General features: G+C 48.5%; 1 protein-coding gene across 2 annotated transcripts in view; it reads left to right on the top strand.

Moving 5' to 3' along the window:
• CILP (cartilage intermediate layer protein) overlaps positions 1-22,249 on the top strand; it is a 32,832-nt gene that overhangs the window by 1,843 nt on the left and 8,740 nt on the right. Inside the window, exons 2-6 of one of the 2 annotated variants that reach the window (XM_006129185.5) lie at positions 3,322-3,475; positions 10,971-11,054; positions 14,135-14,404; positions 17,366-17,551; positions 21,925-22,239. In XM_006129185.5, the coding sequence (XP_006129247.3) occupies positions 3,409-3,475; positions 10,971-11,054; positions 14,135-14,404; positions 17,366-17,551; positions 21,925-22,239 (922 nt within the window). In that variant the 5' untranslated portion in view covers positions 3,322-3,408. The remainder of the gene's footprint in view (positions 1-3,321; positions 3,476-10,970; positions 11,055-14,134; positions 14,405-17,365; positions 17,552-21,924; positions 22,240-22,249) is intronic. The other variant, XM_014576615.4, reaches the window with a different exon arrangement.

Genomic DNA, 22,249 nt, shown 5'->3' with positions numbered 1-22,249 from the left:
ACCAGACACAAGCTGGGACTGATGGGTCAGCAGAAACGGTAACACATGCTGTATGTGCTTGTTGTAACAAGAGTTAGCTCTGATGTCCTTCCCCAGATATGAAGAGCTCAGTCTGGTGCCAAAGCTTGTACCGGCCCCCAGCCGAAGTTGGTCCAATAAAAGCTATTCTCTCTCCTGCCTGGTCTCTAACACACTTTGCATTTATATAGAATTTTTACATTTTCAAAGCACTGTACAAACACCAGTCCTCATACGCCCCATCTGAGGCAGCTAAATAAGGTGGAGCTATCCCCAGTTTACAAATGGGGAAACCAACCCACAGAGCAGTTATTATATCACTTACAGAAACCCCCGCAGCGAGTCAGCTGGAAACTGGATCTCTGTACGCTATTCCACGTTGCAAATAAAAGAACGATACTGGTGCCAGAGACCTCTGATCTAATCTGCAGCGCCTAGGGCTCGGGAGCTTGTCTGGTGTATGTTCCAGCTGTATTTTATTTCCAAACAATATTTGCTATTGATCACAACTCCTTTCCCGCATGCGCCACTGTACTGGTCTCATTCTTGGTGCACGGCTGCGGTGTCAGAAGGAATGTGGGACTGTCAGGGTTGGTGACGGCAGCAGTTCTGAAACATCAGTCCCTGTGCAGAAATGTAATCCCTGAGAAGACCATGTAATGGCCTTCCATGAAGTTACTGTCTGCAGAACACATGGAGGAGGATGGGGGCTGGGGAGACACATCTGCAGAACATCTCAGAGCGGGGAGGGGGGAGGGCACATCTGCAGAATGCATTTGGGGTAGGGGAATACAAATACTAGCACACTGTCAGATATGCTTCGCACACACCTCGAAATGAGGAATTCTGCTGACAGCCATGGAGTTCCACCACGGTGAGAGAAAAAAAAATCAACCCTCATGTTTGTGATGGGGTAAAGAGAGAAGCCCAAACTCTAAGGCTGTGTCTAGACTGGCCAGTTTTTCCAGAAAATCAGCCGCTTTTCCGGAAAAACTTGCCAGCTGTCTACACTGGCCACTTGAATTTCCGCAAAAGCTCTGACTTCCTACTGTCTGAAATCAGTTCTTTTTGCAGAAATACTATGCTGCTCCCGTTCGGGCAAAAGTCCCTTATGTGCAAAAGTTTTGCGCAAAAGGGCCAGCGTAGACAGCTGCGATTTGTTTTGCACAAAAAAGCCCCGATCGCAAAAATGGCGATCGGGGCTTTTTTGCGGAAAAGCGCGTCTAGATTGGCCATGGACGCTTTTCCGCAAAAAGTGCTTTTGCGGAAAAGCGTCCGTGCCAATCTAGATGCTCTGTTCTGAAAATGCTTTTCACGGAAAACTTTTCCGTGAAAAGCATTTCCGGAAAATCATGCCAGTCTAGACGTAGCCCTTGGCTTCAGCTCCTCAGGAGGTCAGACTTGTCTCTCTACTGACTATAACGTCTGTGAATCCAGAGGTGATATCAGTGGTGAGACAAACGCTGTGTCACGTGGAAGTTGGACGGGGGGGATGGGTGTAAGCGGCAAAGGAGCGTATTGCATAGTGGGTGGGCAATACTTACACTACATTATTATACCACAAGGGCCCCAAAATAGTTGGAGATGATAAAAACAGCCCTTGTGACTCAGGTTTGGTTACCCACCGTGATCTCTGGCCCACACAGCTAAATATATGTTTAATGAGCATGGTCATACAGCATAGGACAGAGGTGGGCAACATTTTGTCGGGGGGGGGCCGCTTTATGAATTTTGGTACATGGTCACGGGCTGGCTCCAGGACTCCCAGAAGGGGCGGGGCCTCAGGCCGAAGAAGTGGGGATGGGGGCTACAGAAAGAGAGTGTGTGAGTGGGAAAGAGATATTGTGTGTGTGCCAGAGACAGACTTGGTGACAGATTGAGTATGTGTGGCACAGAGGCGGGAAGTGTCCGGCAGAGTGTGTGTGTGTGTGTGTGTGTGTGTGTGTGTGTGTGTGTGTGTGGCACAAAGACAGTGGGGGCACAGACTGGGTATGTGTGACAGTGACACGGAGTGTGTCTGCTGACTGCTGCTGGGGACGTTTCTGAGAAAAGACAGGCACTGTCTCTTTAAGACAGGGAAAGCGGTCTTGCTGATATCTCTTCCCTTCCCTGCTCTGAAGAGAAGGGATATAGGGGGGAAATGTGTGTGTGTGTGTGTGTGTGTGTGTACGTGCACACAAGCACTGAAATCTTACAAACAGGGCACTGCCTCTGCAGACAGGTCCTCCTCGGAGTCACTCACCATCCATGCTTCAAATTGGAGCAGCTCTGCTGTGTGTCTCCCTCTCCTCAACCCCTGCTCTGCAGAGATGGAGTACGGGGGCAGGGGGACACCCTGACCTCAGCCCTCCCCTCTCCCTCCTCTCTGCACAGCTGGCAGGAGAATCCTGGGAGCAGCTCATAGACTCATAGACTTTAAGGTCAGAAGGGACCATTATGTTCATCTAGTCTGACCCCCTGCACAGTGCAGGCCACCGAATCTCACCCACCCACTGGTAGAATAATCCTCTCACCTATATCTCAGATATTGAAGCCTTCAAATACTTTGAAGGCCCCAAGATGCAGAGAATCCTCCAGCTGTGATCTGTGCCCCATGCTACAGAGGAAGGCGAAAAACCTCCAGGGCCTCTGCCAATCTACCCTGGAGGAAAATTCCTTCCCGACCCCAAATATGGCGATCAGCTGAACCCTGAGCATGTGGGCAAGACTCACCAGCCAGACACCCAGAAAGTTCTCTATAGTAAAAAAAGTTCTCTATAGTAAGAGCTGGGCTGCAGGAGGGAGCAGGGTGGGGGAGAGGCAGCTGAACACAGGCTGCTGGCTAAAAGTAATCCCTGCTTTGCTAATCAGCTGGGCGGGCCGGAGAGAAATGCTTGGTGTGCTGGATCTGCCCCTTGGGCCTTACTTTGCCCACCCCGGCATGGGTCCATGGCACATTGTCTTCAGAACAAAACTCATGTGTATTCCTAGCAGGCAGGTCTTGCATATAGGAATCAAAGGCATCTTTGGCTATTTTAGCACCAGATTTTGCCACCTCTAATTATGTTGCATTGTACTCCACGCATGGAGAAACCCCAGTGACATCAGTGGTAACATGCTGGGGCCGAAAATCACCTAGACTCTGTCTGGTGGGAGGTGCTACCCAGCACAAGGAAGGCTGGGAAAATCTGGCTTTGCAGGAGGACTTCTGAGAGAACAATCGTGTAGGACCTATGCCAAATCCCATTGGCATCAATGGGAACACTTTGACTGACATCAGCAGGCTTTGGATCTGGCCCGTGACAATTGAAATTGTCTTTACAGGCACCTTTATCCAGGGAAGCTACCCCGGGACTGAAATGATTTGAAGACTCCCCATTCTCAGAGGGGGCTCGGCCAGCGAAGAAAAGGATGATCGCAGCAAGGGGATGGGTTTTCTCGCTCCTTCTTCTGGAAGCCACATCGGTTCTACATGAAGGTTAAACATTTATACCCACACTATGGTAGTGACCAAAAGCTGTCACCTCCCAATGGCTGTTGGATGGCTGATAGATGAAAGGAACAGTTGTTTTCAGGCCAGTTCCCAGTGGAATTGCCCACATCGGAAAAAGCCACTGGCACATTGACACTGTCGGCTAACATCTCCCATCAAGGGTACTGACCGGGCCCCTGTCACAGTAAGATCAGAGCCCCGCACACACTAACCTTGTGAGATAGTACTGTGCTATTACCCCAGTTTTACAGTTGGAGAACTGAGACCCAGAGACACTAAGGCTACGTCTACACTGGCATGATCTTGCGCAAAAACTCTTTAACGCAAGAGTTCTTGCATTAAAGTAGTTGTGCAAGAGAGCGTCTACACTGGCATGTGCTTTTGTGCAAGAGCATCCACACCAGTGTAGACACTCTCTTGTGCAAGAAAGCTCTGATGGCCATTTTAACCATAGGGCTTTCTTGTGCAAGAAATTCATGTTGCCTGTCTACACTGGCCTCTTGCACAAGAACAGTTGCGCAAAAGGGCTTATTCCTGAGCAGGAGCATCAGAGTTCTTGCGCAAGAAGCCCTGATTTCATACATTAGAACGTCAGGGTACTTGCGCAAGAACTCGCGGCTAGTGTAGACAGGCAGCAAGTTTTTGCGCAAAAGCAGCCACTTTGCCGCAAGATTGTGCCAGTGTAGATACAGCTCCTGGGTACGTCTACATGGCACACTAATTTCAGAATAGTTATTCTGAAATAGTACGTCTACACTGCAGGGAAGCCTCAGAATCAGCCCGAGGCAGGCTTCCCTCATGTAGACGTGCTACCTCGATTTAGAGTCCCAGGAGGCACTGAGGAGGAATAACTTAGAATGGCCCTGGTGAGGGCCTATTTTGAAATAGCAGCAATGGAGCGTCTACACAGGCCTTACTTTGAAATAGCTACGTAGGAAGTCTGTAGCAGACACAGCAATTGAAGCTGCGTTTCCCAAGGCCCAGGCTATTGCTCTAACCACTAGACCATCCTTCCCCCCGCATCAAAGCCCCATGCTTTTCACTCCCACCTCTGCCACAAACATTTGACCCCAGGCTTACTGGCACTGTAAGTGAGAGCCAGACCCCAGACAACATGGCGTAAGTTGTGGACACACTTCTACATTGGGGAAAATTACCAGAATAGAGATGTCAATTTTAATCATCAGCAGCCAGTTATCAGTGGCCCTGCTGAATTGCTGCCTCCCTCCCATATATTTAAAATATTTTTGCCCCACCTCTCTATTTAAAATATTCCAGGTGACTTACATTTTTAAACACACAATATAAATGTATATAAGAATTAAAATACAAGACCCCCGGGGGACATAGATGCAAAGACATCTCGAGAGGAGGGACACACATACACACACATGCCAATAAAAACATGAGTAAAGAGGGTGGCTTTAGCCTGATGCAGAAACAATGCCAACGTTGGCGCCATGCGAGTAGCCCGGGGGAGAGAATTCCACAGCTGGGAGCGAAAGCTGAGAAGCCCTGCTCTGCGGAGATGTTTATCGTATCTCCATGATTGGAGGAACACTGAACAGAGCTTTCCCATCTGACCTCAGTCCCTGGGCAGGTTCACATGGGCGAAGACGGTCCTTCAGATACCCCGGACCCAACCCGTTTAGGGCTTTATAGGTCATAACCGAGACCTTACATTGTGCCCAGAAACACACTGGAAGCCAGTGCAGCTGCCGGACACTGGCATAACGTGCTCCGTATAACGAGTATTATTAAGACTCGAGCAGCCGCATTCTGGACCAGTTGAAGTTTCCGAAGGCTCTTTAGAGGCAGCCCTACATAAAGCGCCTTAGAATAGTCCAGTCAAGATGTAACAAGAGCATGGATCACTGTGGCCAAGTCATGCTTGTTCAGGAAGGGTCACAGCTGGCGGATCAGCCAAAGCTGCCCCAAAACACTCCTGGCCTCCGAAGAATTTTGGTTCTCTTTAAAAAGGGTCCAGGAGGACTCCCAAGCTGTGTACCTGTTTTTTCAGCGGGAGCGTAACCCCATCTAGAACAGGTATCACACCACATTCCCGAACAGACGGCTTCCTGATCCACAGGCCCAGCAAAGATGTGCGTTGCATTGATACAGGTTACTCTGGATTCAAGCAGGGTTAAGTTAGATTGGTGCAAATTGTGTCTTATAAACTGTCCATACTCGGAGTTTGCGCAGTGCAGCTACATCAATGATTGGCTACCCATTGCTGAAATCCATAGAGACAACATTGCCTTAGACATGGTATCCAGGCAGGATCCACATGTGGACGGGGCAATGTGGGTTAGGAAGCCTGCGGTTATATGGCATGTGTGATAAAACAGAGCAGAGAACCCCCTTCTTCTGACACAAGGCAGATCTCAGTCCCTCTCAGCGGAGACGGTTAGGAAATTAAAATATGACATTAAGCAGAAACAAAGTTTGGGGAGAATTCCTGACTGTTTCCATTTTTCTGGCCAGCCACTCTAGCGTTCAATCTGACACCTTTCAGCAGCACACGTTTAATTAAAGAAAAGGGCAAGAGAAACAAATCTAGTTCCTCCCTTTGCTGCCCGTGTGCACACACACACAAACGGCTTCTCTCTCAGCTAGTGCCATTTAAACAAATCTAATCGGCACACTGACCGTGAACTAATTCCTCATTTGTGTTACCAGCCCACCCTGCAGGCCCTTTCTCTGCTGCCTGCCCTATGAATTTCCAGTCTAAGCCGTTCCAAATTCCATTCAAAACATAACCTCCTGCCTGTGCTATATTAAATTACTGGGCCTCAAACTACTTATCTGTTTGGGAGGGGAAAACTTCATTCTTGCTCCCCAACATGCATGGGGAATAGGGAGGTGAATTTTTAACTGGTAAGCAGCTCCCTTGTGCTGTACTCAGGGATGCAGGGCCTTACTGATGCAGGTGACGCTTACTGATTAGTTAACCAGTGGGGGCTGGAACAGCCCCCTGCCTGCCGTGGGTCTGGCCAGGTATGCCACGAGTGGGGGCACTTCAGACCAACCGGAAGCAGTTCCTACCCACAGCAGGTGTAGCAGCCCTCCTATCTGCCCCTGTTTAATCAGTTAACCGGTTAAAGGTAACATTTAACCAATTAACTAAACAAACAGACTTTTACATCCCGAAGTGGGATGGGCTAGACCTAGATGATCTCTTGTGGTCCCCTCCAGCCCCCGTTTCTCTGATTCTAAACCAACTACAATTGTCCGTTGGATACTGAATCTTAAGCATGTTCCAACCATCCGAGAGCTGGGGCTGGGCTACGTCGGGGGCAGAGAGGGGGCCAGAGACGCATGCTGCAGCCATGGGGGAGGAATTCCTTCTTTTCCCCTGTACATTTGCTCAGTGCCCAATCTTGGGCAGAGCGCCGTGTTAAAGACTTAACCATGGGGGTTAACTGCAACATTAATGAAACAAAGCAGTTGGCAGCTGTGCCCGGGAATCAGTAACACACTTTGGATGGGTTTTTTCAGTGAGTCAACGATGCTAGACATGGATAATTGGACTAAATTTCCAGTTACACTGAAGTCAATGGGATTTTTGTCTTTGGCTTCACTGGGACCAGGTTTTGGTCCTGTTGGCTGCATAGCAGCTCGGCTCACTTAATTTCCATTGCTTTGCCGGCAGGAAGGAATACAGGGGAGCATTCTGCACAAGTGCCAGGAGTCAAATTATAAAAGCCATCGAGACAACCCAGGGCAGACAGGCTGCTAGCTCTCCATGCACTCGCTGGCAACCGGTGCCTACAGAAAAAACAAATACACATTCCATAATGAAAAGCCCCTCTTCCAGAGTTCAGGTTTTTATTTCTCATGAAACAGATTTTTTTATTTCATTTAAAAAAACAACAACCCTGTAAATAATCCTGCATATAGATATCAAGGTTCATCTTGAAGGGATATGAAAGTGCTTTAATTTACATGGAATCTGTGACTTTTATTACTGCCCTATGAAATGCAGCTCTCTCTGGGGTGGAACACAGCAACTCTTGAACAGCACGCAGCAACACGGCACAATTTTTTTTTTTACGGAAAATTGTAAAATAATACTGTATCCAAACTGCAGTGATTTATTAGCCACCTAGGTACCTGTGCGACCCCCTTCTCCTATCACTGTATGATCTGAGCATCTCACAGACGTGATTGCATTCAGTTCGACAGCCATCCTGGGGAGTAGTGAAGTGTTATTCTCCTCATTTTACAAATGAGGCACTGAGAGACTATGACTACGCTGCAATCAGGGGAGTGACTGCAGTCTGCACAGACCTACCAGCACTCGCTTTGACCTAGCCAGCTCACATAACAAGCGCTGTGAAGCTGCAGCTGGCTGGGCAGCAGTATGGGCTGTATAAGTCTGTCCAGTATGGGCTGGCAATGGCACCTTGGATTGCAGCATAGACATCGCCTGAGAGGGTAAGCGATAATCCCATTGAGTTAACAGAGATAATCTGTTCTCTTTACAAAGGGCCAGATTGTGCCACTAATTCAGCGGTGAGCTACAACCGGCCCTCTAGCTGGACGTGGTTCACCAGGGCTAGCCCCCCCCAGTGGGCTGCTGCTGTATTTACCTGCACCTCCGCCGGTATGGTCGCTAGCAGCTCCCATTGGCTGCAATCACCGTTCCCGGCCAATCGGAGCTGTGAGAAGCAGCACCAACTGGGACACCACTTCCCACAGCTCCCATTGGCCAGGCATGGCGATCTGCGGCCAATGGGAGCTGCAAGAGCCCCTACCTGCAGAGATGCAGGTAAAATAAAGTGGCAGAGCCCGCCAGGGGGTAACCCGGGCGAACTGCCTCCCACTCCTGCGCTAATTGGTAGTCATTTCTACCACAATCCCTATTGTCTCCCACCTGATATGGTGCTGACTCAGGCCTGGTCAGCACTAGAAAATTAAGTCAGCTTCACTCCATTGCTCAAAGGTGTGAACAATCGACCTAGGTTACCATAATTCATCTGACCTAAATTCCCACGTACACAGCGCTCCTGCCTCTTGGAGAGGTGGGCTACCTACACTGATGGGAGAACCCCAGGTAGCATCTACACTGGAGCGCTACCACAGCACGTCTGTGCCACTGTCACATTTCGAGTGTAGTCCGATTCTCCCCACATTCCTACCACATCCCCTTTTGGATCCAGCCGCTGACCATGTGTCAGCAGCATCCTCCGGCCTAGTGTCAGGCAAATCCCAGTTTTCCCCGCTGTTCCTTTTCCTAACCACCGAACTACATCTGGAGAAGGGTGCAACTGTGTGTCTCTGTATCTGGGGACCTGAAACACAAACTCAGCTGTGGGGCAACTGGGAAAACTGAGCTTGTGGGGATGCTGCAGAGGGCAATTCAGGGGCTGTAATCTCTTACTCACACCAAAGGGGGTGAGGGAAAGACAGACACTGGGAAGGACCAGCAGGAATGTGCCAAGAAAGCAATACAGGCAAGCACAGGATATTTCATGCAATAATCAGCCAGGAGAACAGGGTACCATCCCTGTTTGCATTCTGCCTTCAGAAGGGCTGCAATCCCACAAGCGAACAGTCTTCACACCTTGCAGAGCCCAACCCTTTACAAGGAAATCAGGGTACGATCTCACAGATCCTGAGCCTTCCGTGTGGAGACTCTGTCTCCTCACATCTCCCCTACTCCGGAGGGGTCCTCATGCCTTTTGTCTCTGGCCATTTCTGTACTAGGAGATTATTTCCAATTTACTACATTCGACTTCAGGGCATCTGAGTTTACAAATTCCCTCGCTATGGGGAAGATTCACAATGTTGTCCAAGGCAGGCTCCGTTAATGTGGACGCGCTACCTCAAACTCAGAGCCTAAGCAGTCTGGGGAGCTGTGGGAGACCTCCTGAAGGCCAATTAGGGTACTTTCGACAAAGCTTCTGTCAACAAAGAGCGTCTAGGCTACATCCAGTTCTGTCGACAAAGCAAGTCGACCTGAGAGTATAGACGCAAAGGACAGTGTAGATGCAATAACAGAACTCTGTCGACAAAAGGAGTTATTCCTCCTAGAATGAGGTTTACCACCATTGACAAAACTGCCGAGTTCATGTCCACAGAACTCGGTGGTAGTATAGACGCAGGTATAGTTTTGTCAACAAAAGTCCACTTTCGTTGACAAAACCCTGTAGTCTAGACGCACCCTTAGTTTGAATTAGCAGCACCGGCACGTCCACACTAACATTATTTCGGACTGACAAGTTCAGAATTAGCATTTTTCCTCACGAAAATCAGGACTACAGCGTTTGAATTCCACAGCCCCTTGGTAGAGTGGATGCCTCGTGCAGAAATTCGACCTTGGGGGAATTATTTTGGACTAAGGGCCTCGTGTAGACCAGGCCCCACATACTGAGGTTGGAAGAGGGGTAAAAAGGCATGGGAGGAAGGGCAGTTAATCCCATTGCAAGCACAAAATCAGGCTGAAAACCTGATGCTTCTGGTGGGGAATATTGTGAGGTCTGTCTTTGCAAACAAACAATCTCAACACAGAAAAGTCGTTTTCAGCCCACTGTTAAATGCCAGCAAGGACACAGGCCCTTTGCTACTGAGAAGGGTCACAGCAATTCTCCTCCCAGGCCGTTACTGGTGCAAAACAGAAGCATTGGCGTGGCTTATGCCCTGAAACGCTGGACCCAAACACAGCCAGCAAGAAATGGATCCACATGAGACTCTCCAGGCAGGCCCCTATGCCTAGGGGGCGAATCATTCCAAAGCCACTTCCACACTAAGTTATATGGGTGCTGCTGCCTTTACAGCCACTGGGAGAGCGCTCCCCCCACCCCCAGGGCTGGCCTTACCATGAGGGGAACTGAAGCGGCCGCCTCAGGTGCCAGACTGGGCAGGGCGAGAGGGCGCCACTAGGACCCAGAGTGTAGAAAATTGTGCCTGCTTCTGGTGCAGATGTATTCTCTCTGCTCTGGAGTAGAACAGGAAGGAGGCAGAATTGAGACCTTTCAAAGTTTTGGCCCAAGCGAGCGGGATGGGGGCATCATTTGAGCTCCCCGCCTTGGGTTCCAAAATGTTGTGGGCCGGCCCTGCCCCCCCGTAACTCAGAGCCTGAGCTTCGTGCCCCTCCCAGCTTTGAGAAAGCTCAACTCCCCCCTTGGCAGCTCCGACCTGTGGCAGAGAAGCAAACCCCAGAGGACATCGACGGGTATCAAAGCTGGGGCTGCCTCTAAAATCGTTATCTCCAGCTTTTAAAACACGGTCACTTTCCTGGCAACGACTCCTTGGAAACACACACACACACACACACACACACACACACACACACCCACCCACCCGTGAGCTACTTGGCTATCTCGTCAGATTGCGCCAGGCCTTGGCTCCCGCAGTGCTAACGTGGGGGAGATGTTCAAAGAAATGATGGGGGGAAAGTCAGTCGCTACGAACACCTCCCCCCCAAACAAGCACTCTTCTCCTCTCTCATTAATGGTTTTGTAAATGTCTCCCCCAGGTGAGAGGGTCTGGAAGCAATCCGGCGGCAGGATCCAGCCCAGACAGAGAGCCCTCGTTCGCTTTGTAAAGCATCCCCCCGCAGGTAAGCCGTTTTCTGTCTCCAGGAGCTACACGCAGCAGGGATCGGGGTCGTTCTGTGCACAGGTGTTTTTTTTTTTCACACTTAATTTACAATGGAGCCAACGTGTTTCATTAGACGAGGCGCTGGTGCAATGGACTCATCCCCACCTATGGCAGGATGTGACTACCACCGCAGTATGCTTCTGGCTTCTCTCCTGGAACACTGAAGGTCAAACAGGCAACCGCAGTCTATTTCTCTAGCTGGAATGCAGCCTCACTCGATTCCCTTAGGGACGTAAAGTTCCTTCGAGAGGAGGTGGCATACAGAAATCTCGAATGGGGAGCAGTTCCATTACACCCCTCCTCTTCCACACCTGGCTGCCTGAGTCCTCAGAAGTTTGATGGACCGCTCCCTGCCCCACGCTTCTTCCCCCGCACACAAAGCCCCTCCAGCAGAAACCTCCGAGGAGGAGACTTTGCCCCACGCTGTGCACAAGCAGAAGGGAGGGGCCCTGAGAAAGTTGGGCTGTGCAGAAAAGCGCCCAGGCCCACTCTGGTCATTCAGAGCCCCCCCCACACATGACCTGCACAATGAAAAAACAAGCCCTCGCCGCCAAAAGCAATGGCCCTGCTTTCTCAGGGGTCCCCACAAGCTCTGGATCAGTGCGCATATGCTCTTGTAACGGGTGCATGGGTGCTGCTAAGCAGGTAAATGTGCCCCCTGCTCTGGATGGCCACATCCCCCCTTCTTTCCCCAGTCACATAGTTCCCGCCAGGACTAGGCATAATCTGCACCCAGGTCCAGGTGAAGAAGCCATGGATTAGGCAGGGGGCCTATGTGCACAGCACTGGGCAAATCCTTAATTCAGTAGCTTCAGGAGATAGCAGAGTTAGTCTGTACAGGATAAACTTCAAAAACAACAAATGGTCTGGTAGCACTTCATAGACTAACAAAACATGTAGATCAGTGGTCCTCAACTATTTGAGGTTGCCAGGTGCCAGGGGGCATGGCCTTTCGCCCACTGGGTGCCAGAGGGCGGGGACACTTGCGCGCCCGGGGGCGGAGCCCCCCCATAGCCGCATGCCCGGGGGCGGGGCCCTCCCATGCGCCGCGCGCCCGGGGTGGTGCCCCCTCCAAGGGCTGCACACCCGGGGCTGGTGCCCACCCCAAGCGCCGCGCGCCCAGGGCTGACACGCCCCCCTCCCCCAAGTGCCGCACGCCCAGAACGCAGGCAGCCAATCCGCGGCGCTCCCAGGGCCGGCGCTCACCATGGCTCCCGCGGGCACCATGTTGGGGACCACTGATGTAGATGGTATCATGAGCTTTTGTGGGCACAGCAAACTCCGGTCACCTTAATTCAGTGTCACTCCACGGAAGTGAGTGAAACTTCACTCATTTACCCCAGCTCCCTACACTCTACCCTGACATGAACCTCTCTGGGCGCTAAAAGGTGGCAGATAAATCCCATCTAACATGCCCATGAGTCAGAGGCGAGTTCTTTAGAGAGGGTATGTCTACACTTGCACCCTATTTCAAAATAGGGATGCAAATGAAGACATTCGAAATTGCAAATGAAGCCGGGATTTAAATATCCCACGCTTCATTTGCATATTCATGTTATGGCGCTATTTTGAAATAAAATATGCTGTGTAGAAGCGTTATTTCGAGAGAAAATCCTTCTCTCGAAATAACCCTTATTCCTCCTAAAATGAAGTTTACCAGTTATTTCGAGAGAAGGATTTTCTCTCAAAATAACGCGCCTACACAGCACGTTTTATTGCGAAAGAGCACCATAATGTGAATATGCAAATGAAGCGCGGGATATTTAAATCCCAGCTTCATTTGCAATTTTGAATGTCTTCATTTGCATCCCTCTCTCGAAATAGGGTGCAAGTGTAGACATACCCTCAGCTCCCTGCCAAAAACTTGCCTCCATCCCTGCTTCCCTCCCAAGCAGAATGCTGGCAGATGGGCCAAGTCATTTAACTGGTTAGCCCATCAGGCCTGACCCCTCTAAACTCCCAGCACATGCCTGTGTCACCCTGCATCCAACCCTGATCCTTCCACAATGGTGCCTACGATGTTTCTTGCTGATAAACGGCCATTGAGCTATCTTTGCCCACCAGTTCCTCCCCGCTGTTTCTGAATCATCAGGAAATACCCCGCGGCCTCAAGTGACATTCCCTCATGCCACACACAGTTAACTGGGATTTATATCGCAGCGGGCACTGAAAGCGATGAGCAACAACGATGTTAAGACAGCGGGATTGCCACACGCTCACAGCAGCTCCCCAGGCCTTCCCATTGCATTTTCCCTTCGTTGCCACAAGGAGCTATGGTCGGGGTGGGAACGAGCCACCCACGTGTGACGCGCTCAAAGCACAGAACCGGCGACACGCCTCCTGCGTGTCACAGAAAGGGCTGGTGCTGGCTGCTTCTTTCCCCCTTACACTGATGGGGAAACTCGCGCGTGTTGCCAGACCCGTGGGTAGAGCTAACACAGCCCTTGGCAATAACCCCCTCTTTCACGACGAGGGAAAATATTTCAGATTTGACAGATTTGTTTGGAACAGAAGCTTCTAGAAGGGACCACACTAGGAAGTGGGGGGGGGGGGGGAAATCTCAGCACATCGTGCGAACTCAAATTGATTAACTCTCAGACATCCCTCTCAGGCAGCCATTATACCCACCGTTGATGGCACCGAGGTTAAGGGTCTTACTCGAGGTAACGCAGCACAGCTGGCATTAGTTTCCAGGATTCCTGACGTGCTGGGTCCTTCCTCTAATCCAGGGTGGGGAACCTAGTCCTTCCTCTAATCCAGGGTGGCTCATCAGTGAGGGTTTTGTTTTATTTGGGGAGGGGTATTTGTTTCTCACTTGTGTGCGACTGATTTTTCTGTGGTCAGCGGCCCCTGACCCAGAAAAGGTTCCCCGCTCTTGCTCTAATCACCAGACCACGCTCTTTTCTGGGGACACACGGAAAAAGAAGGGGAAAAAAAGCATTCAAAGTAGAGTGAAATGGGAAGAAGCACCAGAACACAGCGTGGGAAGCCTGCGCCGAAGCGGGCTGTCCATACCGCAGCCTTCTTTCTGTTACCCAGATCCTGGAGAGTGGACCTCCTGGTTCAGCGTGGACCATCCGGGTGGCAACGGGGATTACGAACGTTTAGACGCCATCAGGTTCTACTTCAGGGACAGGGTGTGCGAGAGGCCCACGCGGATGGAAGCGCGGACCACGGACTGGGTTCCTGCCCAGAACACAGGTCAAGTGGTCCATGCTAGCCTCCCGGAAGGATTCTGGTGTTTGAATAAGGAGCAGCCTGCAGGGAAAACCTGTTTGAATTATGCCGTACGTTTCCTGTGTCCCACAGGTAAGTGCAGCAGCTCTCCGGAGGGTTGCAATGAATATTTGGCATGGAAGGGCCAACACGCCAGCCACAGATGGTGGCAGTGGGTCTCGGAGCCCGGATCAATGCCATGGCGTGGGGCTAGGGCACTAAAAATAGTTGTGTACATGTAAGACGTTGCAGCTTGCTCTCCATCCCATTGTCCTCCTTAGCCTTCAGACGCCGAGCTGCAATGCCTACCCAGCTATGTTCAACACAGTAACACAAGCCCACAGCTGTTGAGGTGGGCTCCAAACATAAAACACTGGCTGGCCCCATGACATTGATTTTATTTTTGTGGTATAATTGATCTATTCCCCTGCTGTGGAGTTGGGCCCTGCCTCTGGGGGAAGCCGTCAGGGGATGGTTGCAGAGCAAATCCTCTTTGACTTGGACCTGCAGTGCCAGCTGCTGTCCTGGATAGCTAGGCCTGGCTCCCTGCTCCTAGCGCCGTGACCTGGCACACCGGGTCACAGTGCCACTCACTCCAATTTGACCCGATCGCTCCCCCATCCTCATCATCAGTCGGGCCAAATACAGTGGTGCTGCAACTCCGTTCATCAGGCCCAGGGTCACAGGAGCTCAAGCAGAGGGTTGAGTTTTCATTTGATGTGGTTTGCCTCTTCGGGTTTTGTTTTATGTTGTGCTATTTCCTGTTTGTGTGAAACACTGGGCTCTACTTCTCACTCCCTCCTCCGACAGCATTTTAACCCGTGCGGCTGTCTTCTGAGACGGTTCTCTGTCAGATCAACCAACCAGAACGCTGGGTGTGAGGCACCAGATGCCGACAGCTTTCAAATGTCCAGCTAAGCCACAGCGCTTCCTGACTAACCAGCCCTTACCGTTCTGTGGCCGTGGTACTTTGCTTTCTTTCTCCAGCTACCAAAGTCCACAGAAACATCTGCTTTTATAAGACAGGGGGTCATGTTCCAACACGGTTATTCAATGCTTTGCTAGGCACCTGTTGGCATTTCTACCAGGTTACCTGACCTTTTTAGCTAGCTTATTATAACAGCTGGAAGAACAACATATAAAATGGTGCATATACTTTTTTTTTTTCATCACAGCAGATTGGTAGGTATTTAAAATAATATTTTAATAACTATGCTGTGTGGCAACTTTCATTTGTAACCATTGTATATTTTGCAAGCAACACCTTCCATTTAATTCCATCTAGTAATTATTAAAAATGAAGGGTCTTAAGAGCCCAACCACACACCACAAGACCCCTGACATGCACTGCAAATAATCAGAGCCATAAAATGCTATGTAAAAACTAAGTAGTATTCCAGGGGTCTGTTCTATCTTCAGTAAAACAAATGTAATTCTCACAATGGAAATGCACCTGGGTTATAGAAGACAACGTTTAATTTCTATCAGAGTCATTGAACCGACTTGTGGCAACTCTCTTCAATTGCAGCAAGGTAGGTTTAAGTTGGACATTAGGAAAAAACTTCCTGTCAGGGGGGTTAAACACTGGAATAAATTGCCTCGGGAGATTGTGGAGTCTCCAACATTGGAGAAAAAACAGTTTCTTGCCATTTCAACCAGAAAGGACACTGTCTCAACGACTTAATTACCTGCATCCTGCTCCAGAAGCCTTTTAAATCTGCACTTGAAAGGGAATCCTCTGAACTGTCATTCATGCTAAAATTCGACACTGTACGTGTTGGTCTCAACAAAGACACTAATTATCTTACTCATTACAAAGATAGCTTCCCCAATTATCACCTCTAATACCATTAGCTCACAGACATTTACCTTCTTCTCCCTCCCCCCCCCCCCCCGCATCCCCCTTCTGTTCTGAAATGTGATTTGTCCTTTTCATTTGTGTTCATTTTTTTTAATTGTATCCTTTGGTATATATGGTTGTGACTATTTTCTTCCACTATTTGATCTGAGGAAGTGGGTCTGGCCCATGAAAGCTCATCACCTAATAAACCATCTTGTTAGTCTTTAACTAACAAGTGCTAAGTGCTACATAGTCCAACATTGGAGGTATTTAACAGCAGGATGGATAAACATCTACCAGGGATGATCTAGACAGTGCTTGGTCCTGTTGGGAGGGCAGAGGACTGGACTTGATGACCTCTCAATATCCCTTCCAGTTCTAGTGTTCTAGGATCCTTGAATCCTTCCATCTAAATCAGGGGTCTCCAAACTACGGCCCGCGGGCCGGATGCGGCCCGCGAGGCCCTCTCATCCGGCCCGTGGAGACCTTTTTGTCTACGGAAAAAACTTTTGCATCAAGGTACCTTTCAATCTTTGGAACAACATACCTGTGTGAACAAACATTTTCAAGAATGAAATACGTGAAGAACAATTTGAGAACAAACTTGTCCGATGATAATCTCAGGTCACTGTTGAGTTAGGGACAACAAATCTAAAGCCAGAAATGTCTGCTATTTTGGCATCCAGGAAACAATTTCACCATTCACACTAATACAGGTGTTCATGTGTAGTGTATCAATGTGTTATTAAATAATAACTGAATAAAATAATATTAAATAAATAATTAAAAACAACATTCATGTTTTGATTGTTTTTTATTTGGACCTCAAGTGTGTAGTCGGCCCCCGAACTGCTGTTTGATAGTTAATGCGGCCCTCGGGCTGAAAAGTTTGGAGACCCCTGATCTAAATGACAATGTGTGTGGTTTCCTTTAAAACAAAGACATTCAGGACTACGCATCTCTTGCCCCTGAGTTTTACTTTAGTAGATCTGAATGTAGCATCCTGCACAGATTTCAGCCAGGTGCATTTGGAAGTCTTCTCGTAGCTTATTACTCAGAATCTGGAATATGCTTTGGGGTTTTTAAAATCTAAATCCACGTGCTTTGCCTTACAATGTGCTTTTTAAAAAAATCACTACCTTTTTGCCAGGCAGGAGAGAATATGCGCTGCATGTAACATGCATGGTAGTAACACCCCAATGCTGTCATTCAAGGGTCTCTGCTGCAAGACTCAAAACAGTTTTGGTCTCCGTGGTCGACATGGAGTGCATGCTCAGCACCATGTGGCAAAACTGGGGTTCAGACCCGCATCAGAACCTGCCTTGCAGAAAGCCGCTTGGACCTGCACTGTAAGGAAGCGACTGAGGAAGGACGACTCTGCTTTGGACATTCATGTGCAGGTGCTCGTATAAAATTGATTGCAGTGTCCTTTACCTGCATGAAATGGTGTCACAGTCTCTCTCCAACTGGAACCACTAGTGCGATTTTAGCATCTTTCTTGCCAGTCCGGCAGGAGGTCAAAGCGTGAATAAGTGACAAAGTCTGATTTCCCCTTTCACCCCATCAGTGGTCCTGCTAGGTCAGGGCTGAAGTACACCGATAGGGAATTCATACTCCTGCTGTTAAACTGCAGGTAAGCACAGGCTAACAAAGGGCTCTAGGAATGAGATGACATTAAAACTCTAAAGCATCAAAATTAGGGGATCGAAGGCGAGGAAACACTCAGGGCTCCATCATGGATTTTGTGGATTAAGTAGCATCTATGTTTTCATTGCTGCTCAGCAGTTCTCAAAGGCTGTGTCTAGACTGGCAAGTTTTTCCGCAAAATCATCTGCTTTTGCGGAAAAACTTGCCAGCTGTCTACACTGGCCGCTTGAATTTCCGGAAAAGCACTGACGATCTCATGTAAGATCGTCAGTGCTTTTCCGGAAATACTATGCTGCTCCTGTTCGGGCAAAAGTCTTTTTCCAAAAGACTTTTGCGCAAAAGGGCCAGTGTAGACAGCACAGTAGTGTTTTCCACAAAAAAGCCCCGATTGCGAAAATGGCGATTGCGGCTTTTTTGCGGAAAACCGCATCTAGATTGGCCACGGACGCTTTTCCGCAAAAAGTGCTTTTGCGGAAAAGCATCCTGCCAATCTAGACGTGCTTTTCCGAAAATGCTTTTAACGGAAAACTTTTCCGTTAAAAGCATTTTCAGAAAATCATGCCAGTGTAGACGTAGCCAAACTGTGGCCCATAGACAGGGCCGAACTAAGACACGCACAGGCCCTAAGCTATGTCAAGTTAAGAGGCCCCATAGCATTACCAAATATGTGTATTATTCTAACACAAAGGACAATGAAAATAGAAATAATAAAGTTTGATATTTGTATATACACCCCAGTACATAGGTGAGGATGCAACTAAAAACTCCCCCCATTCCCCTAGATCGGGGTGGGGAACCTCAGGCTCAGGGGCTGCATGCAGCCCCCGGCTTGCCTGGGTCCAGTCTTTGAGGCTCAGGGATCCTCCATGCTGGCACTTCAGCCCCAATCCAGCTTTCCACTTGTGTGTGGACCCCAACTGACTTTTCTGTGGGTCAGCAGCCAAAAAAGGGTTTCCCACTCCTGCCCTAGATATTCTGCAGATGTGTCCTCCATCCTCCTCCATGTGATTTTGTATTTAGAGGCCCCTCAAAATCTGAGACCCTAAGGGCACAGCAGGGCTAACACTGAAATAAGCTGCGCAACTCGAGCTACGTCAATTGCGTCACTTAAGTCGAAAGAGCTTATTTCGGCTTTTAGCACAGTCTACGCAGCAGGAAGTTCAAGAAAGAGCACTCTTCCTCCGACTTCCCTTACGCCTTGTACAATGAGGGTTACAGGAGTCAGAGTAAGAAGTCCTCCACTCAACATTATTTCGAAATATCTGCTTATAGTGTAGATGCGGACTGTGTTATTTTGGGATGTCAGTTATTCTGAAATAGCGCTGCTGGGTAGATACAGCCTAAGCTGTAGCTCACTTAGGGTATGTCTACACTTGCACCCTCTTTTGAGAGAGGGATGCAAATGCAGCTGAGCGAAACTGCAATGAAGCACAGATTTGAATTTCCGCCGCTATTTCGAAATACCCTATTTCGAAATAACAAACGCTGTGTAGACGCGGTTATTTTGAAAGAAACCTCTTCTTTCGAAATAACCAGTAAACCTCATTTTTTGAGGCGTAAGGGTTATTTTGAAAGAAGGGATTTCTTTCAAAATAACCGCGTCTACACAGTACTGGTTATTTCGAAATAGGGTATTATTTTGAAATAGCGGTGGTCCATGATTATGCAAATGAAGTGTGGGAAATTCAAATCCACACTTCAGTTTCAATTTCACTCAGCTGCATTTGCATCCCTCATCAAAAGAGGGTGCAAGTGTAGACATACCCTTAGGATAGGTCTACACTTGCACCCTCTTTCAATAGATGGATGCAAATGAAGACATTCAAAACTGCAAATGAAGCCGGGATTTAAATATCCCACGCTTCATTTGCATAATTGCATTATGGCGCTATTTCGAAATAGCGTTATTTCAAAATAAAACATGCTGTGTAGGCGTGTTATTTTGAGAGAAAACCCTTCTCTTGCAATAACTGGTAAACCTCATTGTATGAGGAATAAGTTTTTATTTTGAGAGAAGGGTTTTCTCTCAAAATAACATCTGTTATTTCAAAATAGCGCTATTTTGAAATAGTGCCATAATGCGATTATGCAAATGAAGCACGGGATATTTAAATCCAGACTTCATTTGCCATTTCAAATGTCTTCATTTGCATCCTCTCTCGAAAGAGGGTGCAAGTGTAGACGTACCCTTAGGCTACGTCTACACTGGCATGATTTTCCGAAAATGCTTTTAACAGAAAACTTTTCCGTTAAAAGCATTTTCAGAAAAGCGCGTCTAGATTGGCAGGATGCTTTTCCGCAAAAGAACTTTTTGCAGAAAAGCGTCCGAGGCCAATCTAGACGCGATTTTCCGCAAAAAAGCCCCGATCGCCATTTTCACGATCGGGGCTTTTTTGCGGAAAACACTACTGTGCTGTCTACACTGGCCCTTTTGCGCAAAAGTCTTTTGGAAAAATACTTTTGCCCGAACGGGAGCAGCATAGTATTTCCGGAAAAGCACTGACGATCTTACATGAGATCGTCAGTACTTTTCCGGAAATTCAAGCAGCCAGTGTAGACAGCTGGCAAGTTTTTCCGCAAAAGCAGATGATTTTGCAGAAAAACTTGCCAGTCTAGACACAGCCTTAGGGTATATCCACACTGTAGGGCTTAAATTGAAAAAAGCTATGCAAATTGAGCTACATCAATTGCATATCTTCAAAATAGGGAGTGTCTTATTTAGACACTTATTTAGATGCAGCACTAATTTCAAAACAGAGCACTCTTCCTCCAACTTCCCTTACTCCTCATACAATGAGGGTTACAGGAGTCGGAGTAAGAAGTCGTCCAGCTCGACAGTATTTTGACACTATTTCGAAATAACTGCCTGCTGCGGAGAGGCAGACTAAGTTATTTCGGAATAGCGCTAGTTATTTCAAAATAGTGTTGCAGTGTAGACGTACCCTTAGTTTATGCATAAATCCGGTACTGCCCAGGGACTGCTGGTAATTTGCTGAGCGCTCCCTGGTGGTCTGCTTGCTAGTTGAGAGCTGTTAGCTATCCTTATTAGCACATGGTAAGCAGCAGTAAAGGTAGACAAACTATGTTCTATACTTTCCTAATGTTACTGTTGCCACGGAGCTATTAAGCTATTATGAATGGAAGAGGAAACGGTGCGAGCCACTGGGATTAGAAAGGGAGATGGTTCCCTGAAACACTCTGTTAGGCATAGCTCGTTTTAGCAAAAAGATTCACTGTTTTGAAGCTAATCTGTGAAGCCCCTAATTCTGTTCTTAGAGAAGGTCCATGCAGTGTCTCCCATTGCGTACTCAAGTCAGGACAGACCCAGGGCCCCAGAGTTAACTGGGTCATTAATTTTATAAATGGACCTGACTCGTGCTGTGCACTTGGATCTGCATCCAAACTTTCCAAGTGTTTACAGTGTCTGGATTTGTGGTTTTAGTTTGCCCCCTTGGATAGCAGGGGCCAAGCTGGAAAGTTCACATCCAAAGCTAGATTCAGATTCCCCCCCGGTTCAGTGCTAGATGGTGGAACAGGGTATTTTCTAGAGCCGTGGTCACCAACCAGTAGATCGCGATCTACCAGTAGATCTCAGAGGCTCTAAGAGTAGCTCTTGAGCCCTCTCTGAACTGCGCGCCTGCGCAGTACATTTACATTAGATTTCCTCATTTGAGGAGCAGCTACTCACCGAGCAACAGCACAGGTGAGTAGCTGCGAGAAATGGTGGGAATTTTTTTTTTTTAAACGTAGCAGTATAAGGCTAGGGGATAGCAAGTGATGGAGAGGAGGAGAATAGAGAGGGCGGGGCTTCAAGGAAGGGGCGGGGCGGTAGATCTTGGCTTGGTCTCTCATTTAAAAAGTGATCTTGGGTGTAAAAAGGTTGGAGACCACTGCTCTAGAGCTAGCTGTTTCAAGATAGTGGCCAATGGGAATACACTTTCATTAAGTGACAGCTAAACGGTCAAACAGACAGCTGTGGATCATCAATAAAAATATGTTTGGGATAAATTTATTTCACGTGCCATCTCTGCCTTATTGCATTTAAATTAAAGCAAGGTGCAAGGTCTTTTATGGACAGCATCACCAGCTGGGATTCCTTTTAACCTACTGCCCCTTTCTTTCTCAGAGTGCAATCTCACTTGCTCCATGGGCCGTGTGAATGCTGAGTGCAATGCCTGCATGTGTGAGGACCACGTACTGCACGGGAGGGTCACCCTTGCAGACGGCATGCCGGCCACGGAAGCTACTGTCTACCTGCAGTCCGAGAACCTGAAACTGTTGACTGAGACCGATAGCAATGGGGGCTTTAGGATTCCTGGCATGTGCCCGGACGGCAAAAACATTCTTAAAATCAAAAAGGTCAGATACGCTACGGCGACTGTCACAGTCCTGGAAAGCACCGAGAAATCCTCAATAATCCATGTGCGTCTGAAAAGAGCAGGTAACTGCAG

This window comes from Pelodiscus sinensis, chromosome 14, assembly GCF_052426305.1.
Source record: "Pelodiscus sinensis isolate ZL-2025 chromosome 14, ASM5242630v1, whole genome shotgun sequence".
NCBI classification, from domain to species: Eukaryota; Metazoa; Chordata; order Testudines; family Trionychidae; genus Pelodiscus; species Pelodiscus sinensis.
This window is presented reverse-complemented; position numbering and strand designations above follow the sequence as displayed.